The 20,355-nt window shown below is 35.9% G+C and overlaps 1 protein-coding gene across 17 annotated transcripts in view; it reads right to left on the minus strand.

Moving 5' to 3' along the window:
• Window positions 1-20,355, minus strand: part of KDM6A (lysine demethylase 6A) — a 234,358-nt gene that overhangs the window by 20,497 nt on the left and 193,506 nt on the right. For 14 of the 17 annotated variants that reach the window (XM_007991467.3, XM_007991469.3, XM_007991468.3 and 11 more), the window contains 9 exons: window positions 15,095-15,224; window positions 13,192-13,297; window positions 12,365-12,570; window positions 9,385-9,449; window positions 9,236-9,310; window positions 8,409-8,557; window positions 5,499-5,613; window positions 1,550-1,737; window positions 607-748 (listed from right to left, as the gene is read on the minus strand). In XM_007991467.3, the coding sequence (XP_007989658.1) occupies window positions 607-748; window positions 1,550-1,737; window positions 5,499-5,613; window positions 8,409-8,557; window positions 9,236-9,310; window positions 9,385-9,449; window positions 12,365-12,570; window positions 13,192-13,297; window positions 15,095-15,224 (1,176 nt within the window). Of the gene's footprint in view, window positions 1-606; window positions 749-1,549; window positions 1,738-5,498; window positions 5,614-8,408; window positions 8,558-9,235; window positions 9,311-9,384; window positions 9,450-10,307; window positions 10,743-12,364; window positions 12,571-13,191; window positions 13,298-15,094; window positions 15,225-20,355 lie in introns of those variants that run through there. The other 3 variants (XM_073013781.1, XM_073013783.1, XM_073013782.1) reach the window with 3 other exon arrangements.

The following is a 20,355-nucleotide window of genomic DNA, read 5'->3' on the forward strand; positions in this document are numbered from 1 at the left end:
CGGCTAGTTTTTTGTATTTTTTAGTGGAGACGGGGTTTCACCATGTTAGCCAGGGTGGTCTCGATCTCCTGACCTCGTGATCCGCCCGTCTCAGCCTCCCAAAGTGCTGGGATTACAGGCTTGAGCCACCGCGCCCGGCCCCTAAATTTTTTTAAGTAGCTCAGAAAAGAGACACTTTAAAAGATAGATGATTTAATTAAAAATTTAAAAATGAGCATTTTAGTCAAATCCCTATATTAACTGCTAATTTGTCTGTGACAACAAATATTCTGTGATGCCATTTTCCCCTCAAGTTACTAATGGTAGATTTTCAATATTAAAACTAAAGTTATCCTGGGATATCAGGTGGTTCAGAGGGAAATGGGAAAGAAGCACAGGTTTGTGACTCTACTGATTTATAATCATATGTCTTTTTTTCCTTTCTGTACCATAGTGGGCTAGTTGCAAGGGAAAAATGTTTTTAACATGTGGATTCTCATATTACATTCTGCTAGACTTCTGGACCACTTTGCTTTGATGTCAACATAATTCTAAGGGAGAAAAAAACCTTAATAGTTAACACTCCCCAAAAAGAGAGGGACTACAGCAGTTTTAGAAAAGACTTACTTAATCATTTCAAAAAGCTTTGGATCTGAGACCTTGATATTTCGTGCCATATTCCAGGAAAGATGAACCATGGGTACTATTGACTTCACACTTTGCAATTTGTTCCATTCGTACCGTTCCACTGCCAATTTATACTGGCAGGCTAGGAAAAAAAAAACAGTTATAAAGCAACCCAAAGTACCAAAAGATATGAAGATAACCATTATCACCTGCTCAGGTGATATCTTCAACATCAATTCTGAAAAACCTCAAAACACTATAAAAATAATTATGCTTTATGATAATCACAGTAGTAATAATATTAGCAATCATATAAAGAGCACTTCCTATGACTATATGCCAAGCATTGTGTTATTTTTATTTTTACCCATTATCTCATTTACTCTTCACCATCACCTTATTAATTTCATTACTTCCATTATACAGATGAAGAAATCGAGGACCAGAGAGGTTAAATAACTTGCCCAAAGTTACAAGAGCCAGATCCTGGTCCTAATCCAGGTCTTTTTGGCTCTAAACTCCACATTCTTAACCTTAAGTGAGTACTGCCTGAAGGCAGACGTAATTCAAACAGATTTTGACATTACAGATCTACTCATATGAAATACTAGATTTTTTTTAATGTGAAAGAATAAATTTTCTACTTTGTTTTCTCTCATAAGGGTTTTTTTTTTAAATAAAATAAAACCAAGCACTCTAAAAATTATTATTATACCCTTCATGTATATTAAAGCCATAAACCTGTTTTTTGCTAATATCTACGCTCTTAAGATTTCCATTTGTTAACTTGAATTTAATTTATTGTACTACAAATTGCAATTCTATGCAAGGAGACATTCTTCTTACAACTTTTAGTAAGTTATATTTCAAGAGAAAAGGAACAGACCTATTGGATATAATCCTTTATAAATTAACTTTTTTTTAAGCATATTCTTTATAATACCTGTAAGTGGACCAACATTCCAAGCAATGTTGTTGCACCAGCCAATAGCCTGAACCCAATGAACAGTGCCTGCATTTATCCAGACCAAATCTCCAGGTCGCTGAATAAACCTATACACTGGAACATTTGCTTCATAAAGATCTTCAAGGTTGGGCCACCAAGAACCCATTAGGAAATTCAAATTATTTCTGAAATAAGAAAAAAATAATGTAAATGGATCAACTATATTAAGAAGCTCCTAGTAAGACTGGAAGAAAACATCAAGAATTTTTTTAATGAACACTTGTTCATTTTATTGAAACGTAATTGCTTGTCCAAAAAGATCTGCTGTATGTATATAAAGAGTGTGTAATTATGGTTGAGTACTAAATTACTAAAGATCAGTGTTAGCATTTTTTTTTTTTTTTTTTTTGAGACCAAGTCTTGCTCTGTTGCTTGGGTAGGAGTCCAGTGGCTCCATCTAGGCTCACTGCAAGCTCCGCCTCCCGGGCTCAAGCAATTCTTTTGCCTCAGCCTCCGGAGTAACCGGGATTACAGGCGTCTGCCACCATGCCTGGCTAATTTTGTATTTTCAGTAGAGACGGGTTTTCACCAGGTTGGCCAAGCTGGTCTCGAACTCCTGACCTCAGGAGATCCGCCTGCTTTGGCCTCCCAAAGTGCTGGGATTACAGGCATTATAATACCTGTAGTAAGTGAACCGGCCCAGTATTACCATCTTAAATTGATTTTTCAAAGATCCAAATGAAATCCAAAGCTACTTTCAAGTAACACGTAAGTTAATTTTTAATTTCATATCAACAAAGACTATTTTTGACTGAAGCCTTCTGCCTGGAGCACCTAGAAATCCCTAAAAGGTAAATGGAAGGTAGAGTTGACATCAAGTCATTTAAATCCATAAACAGGAACACTGTGGCAATACAAGTACCAGGAACTTCCCTTAATTTCTGAGGAAAAGGAGACTGGATGTCAGACTCCACATAGTTTTGATGATTAGCTGATTAAAACTACGCAGTTCAAAACAACTATCAAAAACAAACAATCATGCATGTGCACAAATAATCATGACCACTACTACCAATATACTTTGGAAACATTCCATAGATCATATTATTAAGCTTTTATTTTAATATCTGGCTTCTTATTATTCTCCATCATGATATGAAGTACTTTTTAAACCACATAGTCACTTTTCCCATAAAAGAACTTTATAAAATTGAATTAACTACTTCAAATTTCATATTTTGGGGAAAGAAAAACTTACACAGTAAAAATGTTCCTTTCCGTAAGATCTAAGAAATCATCTTACTTTATTTGTCTTGTGCTATAGCACATGAGAAAGTATACAATTGTTTTTACTGGTTTAAATTTAATTTTTTATCTAGATCAAGGGTTGGCAAACTATGGTCCATGAGCCAAATTCAGACCACTGCCTGTTTCTATAAATAAAACTTATTAGAATACAGCTATGTCCATTCACTTACGTATTATCTCTGACTGTGTCTGTTACAATGACACAGTTGTGACAGACAGCGTATGATCTGCAAAGCCGAAAATATTATCTGGTCCTTTATGGAAAATAAATTGCCAAACTATGATCTAGAAAGAACCTTAGTCTCTCTTTTTCTCTCTTGAAAAATGCAAGGCTACTCTCAAAAGTTAGACTAGAGTGAAAATGGTAGCCTAACTGCAAAGAGATAAGGATGGGCTTATTGTGTGTGTGACAAGGCCAAGTAGATACAGTCCAGAAAAAGTTGCCTATAAAGCAAAAAATGGCTATAAACACAAATCCTAGCCTTATTTCACCCATGTATTGTCATTACAAAATTAGAGAAAACTTTTTATCCAAAAGCAAGCAAGTAATCCCAAATAGAACCCCCCCCAAAATTAAACTTACCAAAAAGCATGCATCGTTTTAATCATATATTCAAAAGAATGGTTATTTCAAGACAGGTATTACTTAAAGCCATAAAATAAACTACAGATACAGTATATAGTCACTATCAAAAGCAACAATCTTTATGTGAAACAAAATTACAGTGAAACGCTGAAGAAGCAAGTACTACTTTCACAACTGAGTTATTAAATTTACCTAACCTTTCCTCCTAACTTGATATTTTTATTATCCCTAAGCTCAAGCTTTTTGGATGTCATCTGCTTATCCTAATTATCTTTTTTTCCCCAAGACACCTCTCCATTTAGATAGGAAAAAAAACTACACCCTAAAAATAGCCAGTCCCTACTCAGAAACAATGAATAAGGATTCCTGTATTACAGCTGCAACAATATAGTATTAACTCAAAGTTCAAGAAATAAAAATCTTTCTATAGCACAATGGAGATTTTCCATATAACAATGTTCTTTCTCTGCTGCTACTGGACTGCTGGTCCACAAAAAAAGTACAGATTAAAGTAGATCAGGTTATTTCATCAGTACATTAGAAGCTTTAAAACTCCCTATCTTTGGCTTTCTTACACTGAAAGAAACCAGTATATGAATAGTGAAGACAATATAAGGTAATTATCCCTTGCTTTTATATAAGTAAACTGTGGATTAGTATCTTTGTTTTTTAACTACAATGCACTTCTTACTAAATCCAAATATTTAAGCAAAGATTCTTAAACCAAAGTAAGAAATTAGAAGTTAGTATGGGGCTGGGCGTGGTGGCTCACGCCTGTAATCCCAGCACTTCGGGAGGCCAAGGTGGGTGGATCACGAGGTCAGGAGATCGAGACCAGCCTGGCCAATATGGTGAAACCCTGTCTCTAGTAAAAATACACAAATTAGCAGGACATGGTGGCACACCCCTGTAATCCCAGCTACTCAGGAGGCTGAGGCAGGAGAATTGCTTGAACCTGGGAGGTGGATGTTGCAGTAAGCTGAGATTGTGCCATTGCACTACAGCCTGGGCAACACGGCAAGAGTCCGTCTCAAAAAAAGGAAAAATAAACATAAAGAAGTTAGTATGTGGAATACGTGTATAATTAGTTTTCAAAGTAATCTCATATGTAAATGTTTCCTGTGGGTTTTTTTCCCCCTTTAATTGGGGTGGGGGCATAACACCAAATGTGTATATAATGTATATTTTCATCCTATACTAATTTTCTAATATTATTACTAAATGAAAATATCAGGTCCTTATATAATGAAGTACTTTCTAGAAAAGAAGAAAGAGAATAAGGTTCTATTTAGACAAATGATCAAATTGAAACCAACTAAAAAAAAAAAAAATTCCAAAGTACTTTTTAACGCAAGATACAGAAATAAAAGCTATTTCTGAGATCTTAAGGAAAGGAACTATCCAATTCTTTCAACTAGAGAAAACAAAATCTGGGCTGATGTGGTGGATCATGCCTGTAATCCAGCACTGTAGGAGGCCCAGGCAGGTCGATCGCCTGAGCTCAGGAGTTCAAGAGCAGCCTAGGCAACATGGTGAAACCCCATCTCTATTTAAAAATAAAAAATAAAGTAATAATACATTTTATAAAATTTCTTCCTAGAAAAAGTTGTCAGTTTAAAAAGAATTTATATCATGATATGGCAAAGGGTATTATGGTCTAGCTTGAGTTATTCACAGCCTGTACAGGTGCTCAATAAAGAATTCCTTCTACTTCCTAAAACCATTTATAACAAAACAATTTTTCTTGGAATACACACCTTTCAAATGAATAAGTATGCATCATTTTAAAAATTAACTAATAACTCAACTTTTCTATATTCTTAAATTCATGGCTACTACTATTGCATGAAGTTGTTTCATGGCATCTTTCTTAAAGTATTTCCGATAACACAAAATATGAGGTTTGGAATCAAATAATTTAAAATGAATTCTTTGCTGAATGGTAAGTGAATACTGGCAATGTATCCATTAGGATACCCAGCTTGGTAAGTTGTCCTTTACAATTACTGCTTTCTAGTACATGTTTTAAGAAAATTTACTTTGGAAACCTACTTTTCACAGAAGTCATTCAGAACACCCCAGTAACCTTCAGGAACAACAAACCATTCACAGTCACCTGGGCCAATATTTATGTTAACTGAACAGAAGTTGTTATTTTCTTGATGACCTGAAATGTGAAAAGAAAAAAAATCAGAGCTCCAGTGGCACAATCGGTTAGCACATGGTACTTATACAGAAAAAAGTTAATCTTCACACTATAAGTTTATAGAAAAATGGGTCTTTGGAAACAAAACCTTACAAATGCTCAACAGAGAACACTATAGTAGTATTTAGCTCTTCATCACTGTAGCATTTTTATGTCAACTCCTAACATACTCAGTAAGAGCTTCTATGATAGGCAGTATAATCATGGTTAAGAGATTAGGCTCTGGAGCCAGGCTCCTTGGCTTAGTCATTACATGAACCTGGGCAAGTTGGTAAACCATTCTGACTCAGTTTCCCTGTATGTAAGAACAGATAATAATAATCTCTATAAATTGTTGGGCTGTTTTGAAGATTGATAAACTAATGAATGCATATAACAGTGCCTAATACAGATGCTCCTCGACTTACAGATGGGACTACATCCTGATAAACCCACAGTAAGCTGAAAAATACCTTGAGTTCAAAATGCATTTAATACTCTGATAAACCCACCATAAAGTCCAAAAGTGGTAAGTTACACCATTTCAACTCAGGGACCATCTGTACACAGTAAACAATAAATATTAGCTATTATAGATATCATTACCATTTCTTTCCTTATTAACTAATCTCCAGGAACAGCATTTACCCCATAACAAGGTACTCAAATTATGTTTTTTGCCCAACATTTATATCAGTGTCCAATGATAGAGTACAGAGCAGAATATAGTTCTTCCATCATGTATTCCTGACTATGGATAAAATAGGACAGAACTGGGCTTCTAATGGTCTGAGGATAACAATTATAACCAATAGTTCTAATCCTGGCTGTATATTAGAATCCTCTGGGGACCTCAGTTAAAAACCAACCCACCCACCCACATGCATGGATCTGAATCCTAGAGATTAATTAATTACATTTTTTTTTTAAAAGCTACCAGGTGTGGTGACTCAAGCCTATAATCCCAGCACTTTGGGAGGTCCAGAGGGAAGGATAACTTGAAGTCATTATGTGGACCTCAAAACAATTAGCCAGGCATGGTGGCATGCACTTGTAGTCCTAGCTACTTGGGAGGCTGAGGCAGGAGAATTGCTTGAGCCCAGGAGTTAAACAAGATTACAGTGAGCTATGATCACATCACTGCACTCCAGCCTGGGTGACATACCAAGACTCTGTCTCTTAACAAAAAAAAAAAAAAAGAAACAAAGGACCAGGAGATTACTGGGTATATACCCAAAGGATTATAAATTATGCTGCTATAAAGACACATGCACACGTATGTTTATTGCAGCACTATTCACAATAGCAAAGACTTGGAATCAACCCAAATGTCCATCAGTGACAGATTGGATTAAGAAAATGTGGCACATATACACCATGGAATACTATGCAGCCATAAAAAAGGATGAGTTTGTGTCCTTTGTAGGGACATGGATGCAGCTGGAAACCATCATTCTTAGCAAACTATCACAAGAACAGAAAACCAAACACCGCATGTTCTCACTCGTAGGTGGGAACTGAACAATGAGATCACTTGGACTCGGGAAGGGGAACATCACACACCGGGGCCTATCATGGGGAGGGAGGAGGGGGGAGGGATTGCATTGGGAGTTATACCTGATGTAAATGACGAGTTGATGGGTGCAGCACACCAACATGGCACAAGTATACATATGTAACAAACCTGCACGTTATGCACATGTACCCTACAACTTAAAGTATAATAATAATAAATAAATTAAAAAAAAAAAAAAACAAAGGACCAGGAGAATCAAATCAGCAGCCGGGATGGGGAACCACTGACCCATTTTACCCAGAAGCAAGCATAGCCCTATTTTCAAACAATTCTTAAGCATGACTCAGTAAGAATGTGAACAAAGAAGGAAGCAGTCTGGTTTTCAAACCATGGCTGCATCAAGTAGCAAAGAGAAGCACCTGAGGGAGACCTGCAGCCCACAGTACATTGGTACAGTTGAACTGGTTATCAACAGTATCTCTTCTAACTGATCAGTGCTGGGATTGTAGCAACTGTTAAATATTTTGAATATCACCCTGTGAAATTTCATGTTAATGCAAAGGAGCACAAAGAAGATACTACTTCAGTATTGGATAGAAAATTTAAGTCTAAAAACAATGTAATTCACTTTACAAATGAAGAAAAAGACCTAAAGAAGAAATGTAACTTGTCAAAAGTGACAAGCCTAATTAGTGGCAAAGTCTAGACTAGTTATTAGAATGAGTCTAGTAATGTCTCCACATCATGAGGTTATTTTTAAACTGTGAGTTGTGATCCACTTAGAAAACTGCAACCTATACTTTAGTTTTTAAATGAAACAGAATGGAATAGACTGGAAAACATACTGTTCGATAAAACTGCTGCTGTATACATACATGTGCATTTGGTTACATATAAAACATACTTTTTATCGTTACTTGGGTTAAAAGAAAAATTAAAAAACACTGCACCCCATCACTCTCTGCAACAGATGGGACTGACAAGAGAGTCTTCAGGCCAAAAGAACTTATTTCCCAGTGGTGCTCCAATGACCCCTTTCCAGATTAAATTGTTATACTGTTTCTGGGCTATTACACTAAAAAAAGATAATGAAAAGGGGAAAAATCTTAATCTGAGCCCAGTTAAAAAGTCTAACATTATAACAGGAACAACTCTTTCAGTTTTATTCATTATAAATGACAAGATCCTGGCTGTCTTTGCATGTTTCATATTTTGATTTTGTTTTCAATTTTAACAAGGTATGTTAGTTCATACAAATTACCTGGTGTTCTGCTCCCTGGAACTTTCATGTATAGTTGAACTGTGTTCATGCCCAGTATGGTATGACCAACATGGCTTAGAAGATTTCCTGCTGATACGACACGCACAAAAGCAGGAAGTTTAGTCAGCTCATGTAGCTGCAACTTCCACCTGCAATAAAATAACACATCAAAAGTGAAACTCTGCTACAAGTATCCGTGGAAGTTTACCATTTCTTCAAAACTCTTGGGTTCCAATCAGAAAAACAATTAGGTCTATAAATATTTTACTTTTCCATAGGAAAAAACTTAAATTTTTCAATTTTTCCAAAGAATACTTCCCAACAAAAATAGGCATAAAAATTATTGACCAAGTAAATAAAAGAAAAAATACTAACAGTTCTACAATTATATTTTGTAAATACATTTTCATGTAACTATTTCATATAATTAAAAATATAATTTTGTGATTATGTAATTAGCATATAGTCAGAGTCTTGATGAAAAACTATAGAAAAGTTTTAGGTAAAAAAAAAAATCTGGCAAGGTGCAGTGGCTCACAACTGTAACCCCAACACTTTGGAAGGCTGAGGTGGGAGGATCTCTTGAGCCTAGGAGTTCAACACAAGCCTGGGCAACACAGTGAGACTCCATCTCTACTTTTGGGGGAAAAAAAAAAAATTTTAAATTTCAACTGTAAAATATAGCAGAAAAAGTTTAGCTTAAATTCATGTCAACTTAAAAACAAAAGAAAATAAATGAAACAGAAGAGGAAATTGTAGAGAATTCCCAGTCTAGCACAGGATAACTCTTTGCATCAGTTCACAGAAATATTACTATAAGGACTTACTTTTTGTCATCAGATAGGTCAATATTGGTCCCAAACTTTATGGTTTTAAAGGGTCCTTTCCTCCTCCTCCCAGAACTTAAAAAAGAGACACAGGATTAGAAACATGCCTTCTAAAAAGAAATACTAAGTGGACATTAAAAATGACTTACTTATCTGACGATGTAGATTCACTATCTGAGTGGTCTTTATGATGACTTCTTTTTTCATTTTCTTCCTATAGATTAAGCAAAAAGCATTCTAGTTTAGTGTTGTACAACTGGCAATCCTTTCCACCATACAACTGAAAAAAAAAATTCATATCTAGATTGAATAGTATTATTTGTGTTTTGAAACTAAGTTTCATGTTTTTAATATTTTGAGACAGGGTTTGACTCCTGTTGCCCAGGCTGGAGTGCAGTGTGTGATCCCGGCTCACTGCAACCTCCTCCTGGGCTCAAACGATTCTCCTGCCTCAGCCTCCTGAGTAGCTGGGACTATAGGTGTGCATGACCATGCCCAGCTGATTTTTGTATTTTTGGTAGAGACGGGGTTTTGCCATGTTGCCCAGGCTAGTATCAAACTCCTGCGCTCAAGCTGTCTACCGGCCTCAGCCTCCCAAAGTGCTGGGATTACAGGCGTGAATCATCACGCCTGGCCTTCAAACTAAGTTTCTATAGGCCTCTTACACATGAAAATTTCTTCAAACACCACATTAAATAAATAAATACCCAAGAAAAGTCGAATCTCATCGGCATGGTACCCAACTTCCTCCACTAGCCACAACGTTATATTACAGATTCTCATACTTGCCCCATTTTCAAGAGGAGAGAAAACTTGAGTAAAGCTGAAAGGCCTAGGACATCCCAATCTTGATTATAAATGATATAAGCTAGCAGAGGTGTGTGCATGTGTACACAACTATATATGTGTAAGAATAGAAGGTAAGATACTTTTTATTCTTGATTATGAACAAAGGAAAAGTTCTTCCAGGGAGTATTTATTCCACAAAGAATTATACACAAACGACAAAATGTTTCTAACATTGGTAATTCAAGTGCTGGATAAATACAGGTATTTTTCAATGCAAATATTACTTTTATTTACAACTCCTGAGTCACGGACATGGTATCTGTTAACACTGTTTTATGATTTCTAAGTTAGCAGTACTTCTGACCTTTGGCTTCCATTCCTTTAAATGTATAGTGTCTGAACATTTGTCAAACTTTTCACATGTAATGGTCCATGTCTTAAAGCATACTAAAAAACCCCATGCTGGCCGGGCGCGGTGGCTCACGCCTGCAATCCCAGCACTTTGGGAAGCCAAGGTGGGCAGATCACCTGAGGTTGGGAGTTCGAAACCACCCTGATCAACATGGAGAAACACCGTCTCTACTAAAAATACAAAATTAGCTGCATGTGGTGGCAAATGCCTGAAATCCCAGCTACTCGGGAGGCTGAGGCAGGAGAACTGCTTGAACCCGGGAGGCAGAGGTTGCAGTGAACCGAGATCATGCCATTGCACTTCAGCCTGGGCAACAAGAGCGAAACTTCGTCTCAAAAAAACAACAAAAAACCCCCATGCTTTCATTGGTTATGGAACCCTCCCCATTTAAATAGACTGCCTCTTACTATCTTTGCTTTTCAACTCTTCCTCCAAATTTTCCTTTGATGATCTTTGATTCCTTCTTACTACTTATTCTATCCTGACTATAATATTAGCAGGTACTTGAAGCCTTTTGAAAGTTTGAACTACAGATTTATATGGACAACGAATTCACTGGAACTCAGTAAAGTCACAGGATAGTTTTTACTGGATGAATTTCTTTGTAGTATATAGGGAGCGGCAAGTGGGAAAGGAAGACAAATATAATTTACAGGTAGAAATGCTATCTTGATTGAAAGTATGAGTTGGCAGAATTTTAAACAGAGACAACAAGCAAATCTAATGAATCACAAATTAAAGACTTTCAGCCACATACTATCAGTGGTAGGATATGTGAAGAACAAACAACTTAGTGCAGACAAGTATTTGAGTAATACATTTAATAAACTCATTTATTTGGATGTATTATGTTCACTTTGTAGGAGAATTCACAAAGTTCTCATTATAGTGCTAGAGGATTTTTGTAATGCTTCAGTGCTGAAAGGGCTATATGGGTCTTTTAATAATAATAATCCTCTGATTTTTATATTTTTGTTTTTTTAATTTCCTCCTTCAGTTTTCTCTTACAGCCTAAGATTGGTAAGAAGAACACTAATGTTTCCTGCAGGAGTTGTCTATGAGATAACACTAATCTGGCAGAAGAAAAAAAAAGGGAAGACAAGACGGGATTTTGCAAGCATAAAATAAACCTAAGACTTAGTTTATCCTCTAAATTAGTGGTTCTCAACCAGGAGCGAAAGTGCCCTTCAGGGGATATTTGACATGTCTGGAGATATTTTTGAGAAGCCAGAGATGCTAATAAATACCCTGCAAGGTGCAAGACAGTCCTCCCACAATAAAGAATTATCCAGTCCAAAATGTCAATACTACGGAAGTTAAGAAACCCTGCTCTAAAAAAAGTATCCCAGAAATGAAGGAGATATTTCACTAGACAGTAATTCTATTTCCCCATGATGATATTTACTTCATGAACCCATGGGTTTGTTTAGACTTTACTAAAAGCAAACCGAGGGTGGGTGTGGTGGCTCACACCTGTAATCCCAGCAGTTTGGGAGAGGTTGAGGTAGGCGAATCACTTGAGGTCAGGAGTTCGAGAGCAGCCTGGCCAACATGGTGAAACCCAGTTTCTACTGAAAATGCAAAAAAGTTAGCTGGGCGTGGTGGCACGCCCAGCCTGTAATCCCAGCTACTCGGGAGTCTGAGGCAGAAGAATCGCTTGAACCTGGGAGGCAGAGGTTGCAGTGAGCCAAGATCGTGCCATTGCACTCTAGCCTGGGCGACAGAGGGAGACTCCGTCTCAAAATACATACATACATACATACATACATACCTACCTACCTACCTACAAGAAAACTGGATAGCACTTACAAAGTATTTTATGTAACATAAAATGATGAGATGCATATAAAAGTAATGTGTCCTTTCAAAACTCCAAAGTAAAATCATCTTTAAAGTCCTAAAATAATCTTTAGGATACAAATACTTACTCTCAATGATTCCTGGAATGAGGAGGCCTGGTACTGTGCATATTTAGCAATTGTAGTATGAGATCTATTACTTTCACAATGCCAGATTTTCTTTGTTCCAGTGGGATCCCAGTTTTCATCTGCTGGCTGCAACAACTGTGTCCTCACTTCTACCATATGTTCATTGTTAGCTTCCACCAAAGTTTTAGTAGAGAAAAGTCCCAGGTCTTCATGAATACATAAATGTAGTTAAAAAATGAAAATTATATTTGGGATAATATTTTAAGTGCTTGTATTTTTTTTAAAGGAAGAAGGTAAAGCATTTTATGGCACTGTATCCAGTTCCCATAAAAAACTAGGGCCTCTGCACAACCTGAGCTATGTGCCAAGTTTGCAGAACCATTAGCTGAAGCCTTGAATATAACTGCTATGTCATCCCATCCGAGAAAGAATTAAGTGTGCAAGGACTGAAATTTCATTTATTTATTTAATTTCTGCAGATGCCAGGACATACTTATGGGACTACAGTACTTATTAGTAGCATCAAATTTCACCTACATTTTATAATCAATTTTTTTCTATTAACCTAAATCACAATTATGTAAATGGACCCAAATAACAGCTAAATTTAAAAACCACCACAGAATTGCCAGTAACCAGTATCACCAACAATATATTCACATCATGGATTAAAGAAGTGATATACACACACACACTCTCTCATTCTTAGTACTAAAAAAAATTAAAATACCAAAAAAAAAAAAAAAAAAGTTTCTGCCAGTGCTTGAAAAGTTAAAAGACAGCGAAAGAAACAGATAAACTTTTTCCTTTTTTTATTTAAGGCTTACCTAACTTAAGAGCTCCAGCAAGGCCACGTATTACTGTAACAGGGTTGTTCGGATTTGTACAAAATTGATGTAATGGAGGAAAGAAAGCATCACGTTTATTTTCCAACTGTAAAATTAAAATATGTGGTTAGAGCTCAGGAAAACAGAGCTTTTATTTAAATATGCTCCAAATTAATATTATTTTTCACAATTTAAATAATGCATTTTATGGGGTGCTATTTCTATTTGACAGTATCTTATCACTATGACTTTTGATTCTAGTTTAAATTAGATAGTAACCACATACATTTCTCCTGTCCATTTTATCATGACAAAAATATGTAGGAGAAATGAAACTGAAATTAAACTTTAAAATCAAAGTGTTTCAAACATTATTCAGTCTTAAAATGAAAAGACAATCCTGACACATGCTGCAACATGGATGAACCTTGAAGACATTATGTTAAGTGAAATAAGCCAGTCACAAAAAGACAAATATTGTATGGTTCCACTTACATGAGGTATCTAGAAGTCAAATTTATAGAAACAGAAAGTAGAATGGTAGTTGCCAGGGGCTTGGAGGAGGGAGAAATGGGGAGTTGTTCAGTGTGTAGTTCCAGTTTGTCAAGATGAGAAAGTTCTGGAGATTGGTTGGACAACAATGTGAATATGCTTAACAGTACTGAACTGCACACTCAGAAATGGGTAAGATGGTAAATTTTATGCTATGTGTTTTTTTAAAAATCACAATAAAAGAGAGGAAAAGAAGAAAAAATTGTGCCTAAACATATTATCAAAGAAAGCAGACTGAAGAGGACCCATGAAAGATAAAAACTTCCATCCTGACTAACGCGTTGAAACCCCGTCTCTACCAAAAAAACACAAAAAATAGCCAGGCGAGGTGGCGGGCGCCTGTAGTCCCAGCTACTCCGGAGGCTGAGGCAGGAGAATGCCGTAAACCGGGGAGGCGGAGCTTGCAGTGAGCTGAGATCCGGCCACTGCACTCCAGCCTGGGCGACAGAGCGAGACTCGATCTCAAAAAAAAAAAAAAAAAAAAAAAAAAAAAGAAAGATAAAAACTTAATTTTGCATTTTTTTTCTCTTCAGAGCTCACATTACAAGTTTTTTTTTTACATGTCTATCCCAGTGCTTCCCTTACAAAGTAAGGGATAAACAATGACCGGTTGGAGGAAGAATTAATATGATAATATTTGGCCTCTAGAGGGCAAAGGGGTTAAATCTGTAAAACAAACTCCAGTACCATTTTACAGATGCAAGATCATTATACACATACTACCCTAACTTTATACTTACAAAAAACTTTGATTTGGGATAGAAGCAGGAAAATGAAAGGAAATAGGGTAGGAAGATCTATTTGGAAGAAACAAATAGGAATTGCTTTGACTGAACTCTTAACAACTTCCTATATCAGATTCCTATATTTCTATAAAGTAAAACTAGCATCTAGTTTTAAATAGCCTATTAAATTTTTTAGTGACATATATCTACTATCACACTTACGTTCTCACTTATTTCGAAGGTAGTATCTTTTTTGGGGGGCAGATGTATAAAACAGAATGGATGTTAAGGTCCACATAACTAAGTAGAATGCAGATTTAAAACCCAGTTTACCCAAAAAATGTTACACTTTTAGGTAGCTTTTTCCTAATATTGCTCAAAATTAGAGCAATAAAAAATATTTCTCATGATTCTAATATCATCACAGTTAATAGCTGAGAAGGTCTTTTAAAAATGCCATTACAAAATCTTTTTGAATATATCTTTCCCCCCGAAAAAATACTTAATCTATTGCCAATAATTGTAATGTTTCCTAAAGGGCATCCATATAAATTTAAAGAAAGATTTTATGAAAGACAGGTAGTTGCAAACACTGTTTTATTTCCAGTCAGTCAATTCAGACTCACGTAAATACTAGGTGTAGGTGGATTCAACTTGTCCTTTGGCAAGGGAGGGTATGGTGAAGATGGTGGTCTTGGAGGTGGACATTTATCCAACAAAATGCTACTGTTAGATAAGCCATTTTTACCTAGATTCCTTAAAAAAAAAAAAAAGAAGAAGAAGAAGAAGGGATAAATAAATCAGTTGTACATTTATTTGGAAAACAGAAAAAAAAAAAAAGAATCCTGAATTAAGTCCTAATTAAATTACTAGGCATTTGCACAAGTCCATGAGATGTGGGATGTAGATCCATCAGGAAAAACACTAAGAACGATTGTTAATTTCAGCAAAGACTTGATGCCTATATATCCTCCACTGAAGGAAAATAAAAGATACCACAACATATAAATTATTGATGACATTCCTTATTTTGTTCGTAATTTTCCAATTTATTTTCTTCACCTAAACAACAAACATGAGCTACAATTTCCTCTCTACCATCACATTCTTTTCCATCAATGTTAAAATATTAACTTGACCAAAAAAGTTCTAGATAATAGTAAAAAACAGAATGTCTCTTTTCCTATGTCTCATCTTAGCAATTATAATCAGAATATCTTTGTAACAACTCTCAAACCTGAGATTTTTTTCCTTTTACTCAAATCAGAAAAAAATTTCCTGTGCAACTCCTTGACTAATAAAATTCAGCAAGATGCCAATCTAGTAACTTATACAGCAAATTATAGTATTTCTTTTTAAACAAGGCATATAATTGCTATCTACTCTCTGACATTGTATATAATTATTACTTACTGGTATTTAGGTTGATGAAGGTATCACTCTGTTAAAATTATAAATTCTTAAGATAGGGTAGAATTATTCCCTAAAAATAATTCCTTTAGTGCAAGCAAGAAAGACATTTCCAACGTTTCTACCAAACTTAGAAAATCAACAAGAAATAATTTTGAGCTTTCAAACCACTCCAGGTTAACTAACTTACCTCACCGAATTATTACAAATTCGAAAGCAATAAATGCATTAAAATATCAAGTACTCTTAACATATTAAATTTCAGGTAATAATTTGAAATTTTCAATTATTCTGGGAAGTCAAAAAACTCAGTAACTTTACTTAAGAAGGAATTAGCTACTTTCATCACAAATTGCAGAATGAAACAGGTTGAATTTATTTTCCTTATCTTGCTACACTGAACAAAGTGTTACCAATTAGCCTGTTTTGGTTGGTACTAATGAAAACTAGGCCTTAAATTTTCACTGCCATAGATTTTTAAGATGTTATACTAAATAGCACCATAGGTGTTACTTTCTTAATTTTTTCAACTACAACTCCAAGTAAAAACAAAAAAAAGTTCACAGCAGGCCTCAAAGGAATGATTTACATTTAAAATAATTGACTTTTAAATGAAAATATATGAAAATATTATTAAACTGAAATTTTACTTTCAGCTAACAATTAAAGGTTGAATAAATCTTCTGTCCAAAACTAGTTTTCAATCTCTCTCCACAAAGCACATGTGCCTTGTACATTTAAAGACAGATATACACTTAAGCCTTTAGATTTGGGTATAAAATTAGTACCAATTTATAAACTCCATCAAATTTTTGCTTTTAACATGTAGAGAATTTTTGGTGAGACTGGGAAAGAAACAATTCAAGTATTATCATTAAACCAATGCAAGACAAAACAGTTGCAATATCTACATAAATAATAGTTTTCATGCTGAATTGTATATCTGCCACTCCATCGAATATAAGCAAAATATGACTCAGAATACAGAAAATCTGTCTTTTAGGAAAGGAGATGGATATACTACTGTATAGTAAATGTTAGGCACTATTTTGAAGAAATTGAAATATATGAACTATGTATTAAAACTGTGCTATAAAAGTGCGTCTCAAACTAAATGTGGCACCAAAATGTAAGCTTCTACAACATACTGGACACTCAGAGATGAGACTAGAAAACAAGGTTTGACAGATTAGTAGAATTCTGTCTCTATCATTTCTATAGTTCCGTAACAATTAAAAAAGAGAAACGAGAAAGTAAAACAATGGAAAATGTTGTTGCCAATATTTTAAAATAGAAAAGAAAAAAGTGGGGCATGACTAGTACTTTCAGGGAGCTGATAATTCAATCAACTGAATGTTGCAATTACAATTTTAGACATGCAAGAAGAAAAAGTATTATAACTGCCTTTTAATGTATACCACTGACCACTGCAACATTAAGATAAACTAAACAAGAATCAGATTAAAAAATAACCAGCATTTTAAAAACTACATATACGGAAATAAAGGGGTACCCAATAGTGCATACAAGTCATACCTAGACATTTCTTACTGTGTTTGAAACGCTGACTACCTGCCTATTAAGGTCAAGTTTCAAACACATAGGAATTTCCCTGAAGGAACTGATGACATATATAGTGCTCTGCATAGCAAATATAAGCTATTTCCACTTAAAATATATTGACCAATCCCAATGCAAAGGGCAGGGCTGTGGATAACAGGAATAGACTTTATCTTCTGAATGTGTAAATGTCCAACACTGTTTAGAACACCTCAAGCCAAGTAATAAAACTTCCATATAAAAATCCAAAGTGGAGAAAGGAGTTGAAGAAAGAAGCAGATTTTGGACCAAAACAGCATGGTACTGGTACCAAAACAGATACAGACCAATGGAACAGAACGGAGTCCTCAGAAATAATACCACACATCTACAACCATCTGATCTTTGACAAACCTGACAAAAACAAGAAATGGGGAAAGGATTCCCTATTTAATAAATGGTGCTGGGAAAACTGGCTAGTCATATGTAGAAAGCTGAAACTGGATCCCTTCCTTACACCTTATACAAAAATTAATTCAAGATGGATTAAAGACTTAAATGTTAGACCTAAAACCATAAAAACCCTAGAAGAAAACCTAGGCAATACCATTCAGTCTTAGGCACGGGCAAGGACTTCATGACTAAAACACAAAAAACAATGGCAACAGAGGCCAAAATAGACAAATGGGATCTAATTAAACTAAAGAGCTTCTGCACAGCAAAAGAAACTACCATCAGAGTGAACAGGTAACCTACAGAATGGGAGAAAATTTTTGCAATCTACCCATTCTGACAAAGGGCTAATATCCAGAATCTACAAAGAACTTAAACAAATTTACAAGAAAAAAAAAAAACAACCCCATCAAAAAGTGGGCAAAGGATATGAACAGACACTTCTCAAAAGAAGACATGCAGCCAACAGGTACATGAAAAAATGCTCATCATCACAGGTCATCAGAGAAATGCAAATCAAAACCACAATGAGATACCATCTCACACCAGTTAGAATGGTGATCATTAAAAAGTCAGGAAACAACAGATGCCGGAGAGGATGTAGAGAAATAGGAACACTTCTACACTGTTGGTGGAAGTGTAAACTAGCTCAACCATTGTGGAAGACAGTGTGGCAATTCCTCAAGGATCTAGAGCTAGAAGTACCATTTGACCCAGCGATCCCATTACTGGGAGTATACCCAAAGGATTATAAATCATGCTATTATAAAGACACATGCACACGTATGCTTATTGCGGCACTATTCACAATAGCAAGACTTGGAACCAACCCAAATGTCCATCAATGATAGACTGGATTAAGAAAATGTGGTACATATACACCATGGAATACTATGCAGCCATAAAAAAGGATAAGTTCATATCCTTTGCAGGGACATGGATGAAGCTGGAAACCATCATTCTGAGCAAACTATCACAAGTACAGAAAACCAAATACCGCATGTTCTCACTCATAGGTGGGAATTGAACAATGAGAACACTTGGACACAGGGTGGGGAACACTACACACTGGAGCCTGTTGTGGGGTGGGGGGCGGGGGGAGGGAAAGCATTGGGAGAAATACCTAATGCAAATGACAGGTTGATGGGTGCAGCAAACCAACATGGCACATGTATAACTATGTAACGAGCCTGCACGCTGTGCACATGTACCCTAGAACTTAAAGTATAATAATAATAAAATAATAATAATAATAATAAAAAGCAGGTTTTGCAATGGATTTAGAGATTATCCCATCTTAAATCCTTTTCTCTCAGTTTTTAAAATCTCTCTGAGAAAAGTCAGAGTAGGGGGATATTAATTGTTGCCCAATTATTTAAAATATTGGCTTAAACTTACCAAATTTACCCATATCATTTGGTAGGTAGAGAAATGGTGAAAATGTGCTCTGTGATAAACCCATCTACACTTTAGTTATCCTTTGTTAGGAAGCTCCTAGACCAGAGACGTCAAGTCTCTTGTACCTGTGTTACTTTCCCCTTGAGTTCTGGACTCCTGCCCAGCACAGGCCACCATCAAGAGAACACAGAAATGGCAAACAACATGACACCTATCATTTGCCATCTTACCTTTTTCTCTATGCCTCAAAAGATTTTTATCTCCAACTTATCAGAGCACTTTTTTGTCTCTTCAGTAACTGAGTCCTGGATTTACTGGAATAACCCAGTAACCCTCAGGGATCTACAGTGTTTTGATGAATCCAGCTGTTTACAAGATATATATACATACATATAAAATTAAGTCTCCATAATAAGGCAAAATTGCCTTTTCGAGTTAAAAGCTTAAAATAAAACTAAAAAAAGTACTTAAATACCCTGAAATAAATGTTCGTATATGCCTGGAAAATGAGATGGAAGATTATAATCTTTAATACATTAAGAAACACAATCAACTGGGCGCAGTGGCTCACGCCTGTAATCCCTGCACTTTGAGGCAGGTGGATCACAAGGTCAGGAGATGAAGACCATCCTGGCTAACACGGTGAAACCCCGTCTCTACTAAAAAAATTCAAAAAAATTAGCTGGGTGTGGTGGCACACGCCTGTAGTCCCAGCTACTTGGGAGGCTGAGGGAGGAGAATGGCGTGAAACCGGGAGGAGGAGCTTGCAGTGAGCCGAGACTGTGCCACCGTACTCCAGCCTGGGTGACAGAGTGAGGAAAAAAAAAAAAAAAAAGAAACACGATCAACTAAGCACCTATAGCACAAAGCTTTATTAATACACAACTTACGAAAACTGCTACTATACACAGTTTGTAACTTGGGGAACAGAACATAGCTCCGTGGAACTCTTTCTGACAATATTCCTCCTTAGGTCCCATACAGTTCATGATGTTAGTTTTGGACCTCCAAATCTTTCCCATTTTCTAGGAACTGTCCTGAGTCTACAGAGAGTGGATGAGAGAGAAAGCCCCTGCTCCAGCAGTGA

The sequence above is a fragment of the Chlorocebus sabaeus genome, chromosome X, assembly GCF_047675955.1.
Source record: "Chlorocebus sabaeus isolate Y175 chromosome X, mChlSab1.0.hap1, whole genome shotgun sequence".
In the NCBI taxonomy this organism is placed as follows: domain Eukaryota; kingdom Metazoa; phylum Chordata; class Mammalia; order Primates; family Cercopithecidae; genus Chlorocebus; species Chlorocebus sabaeus.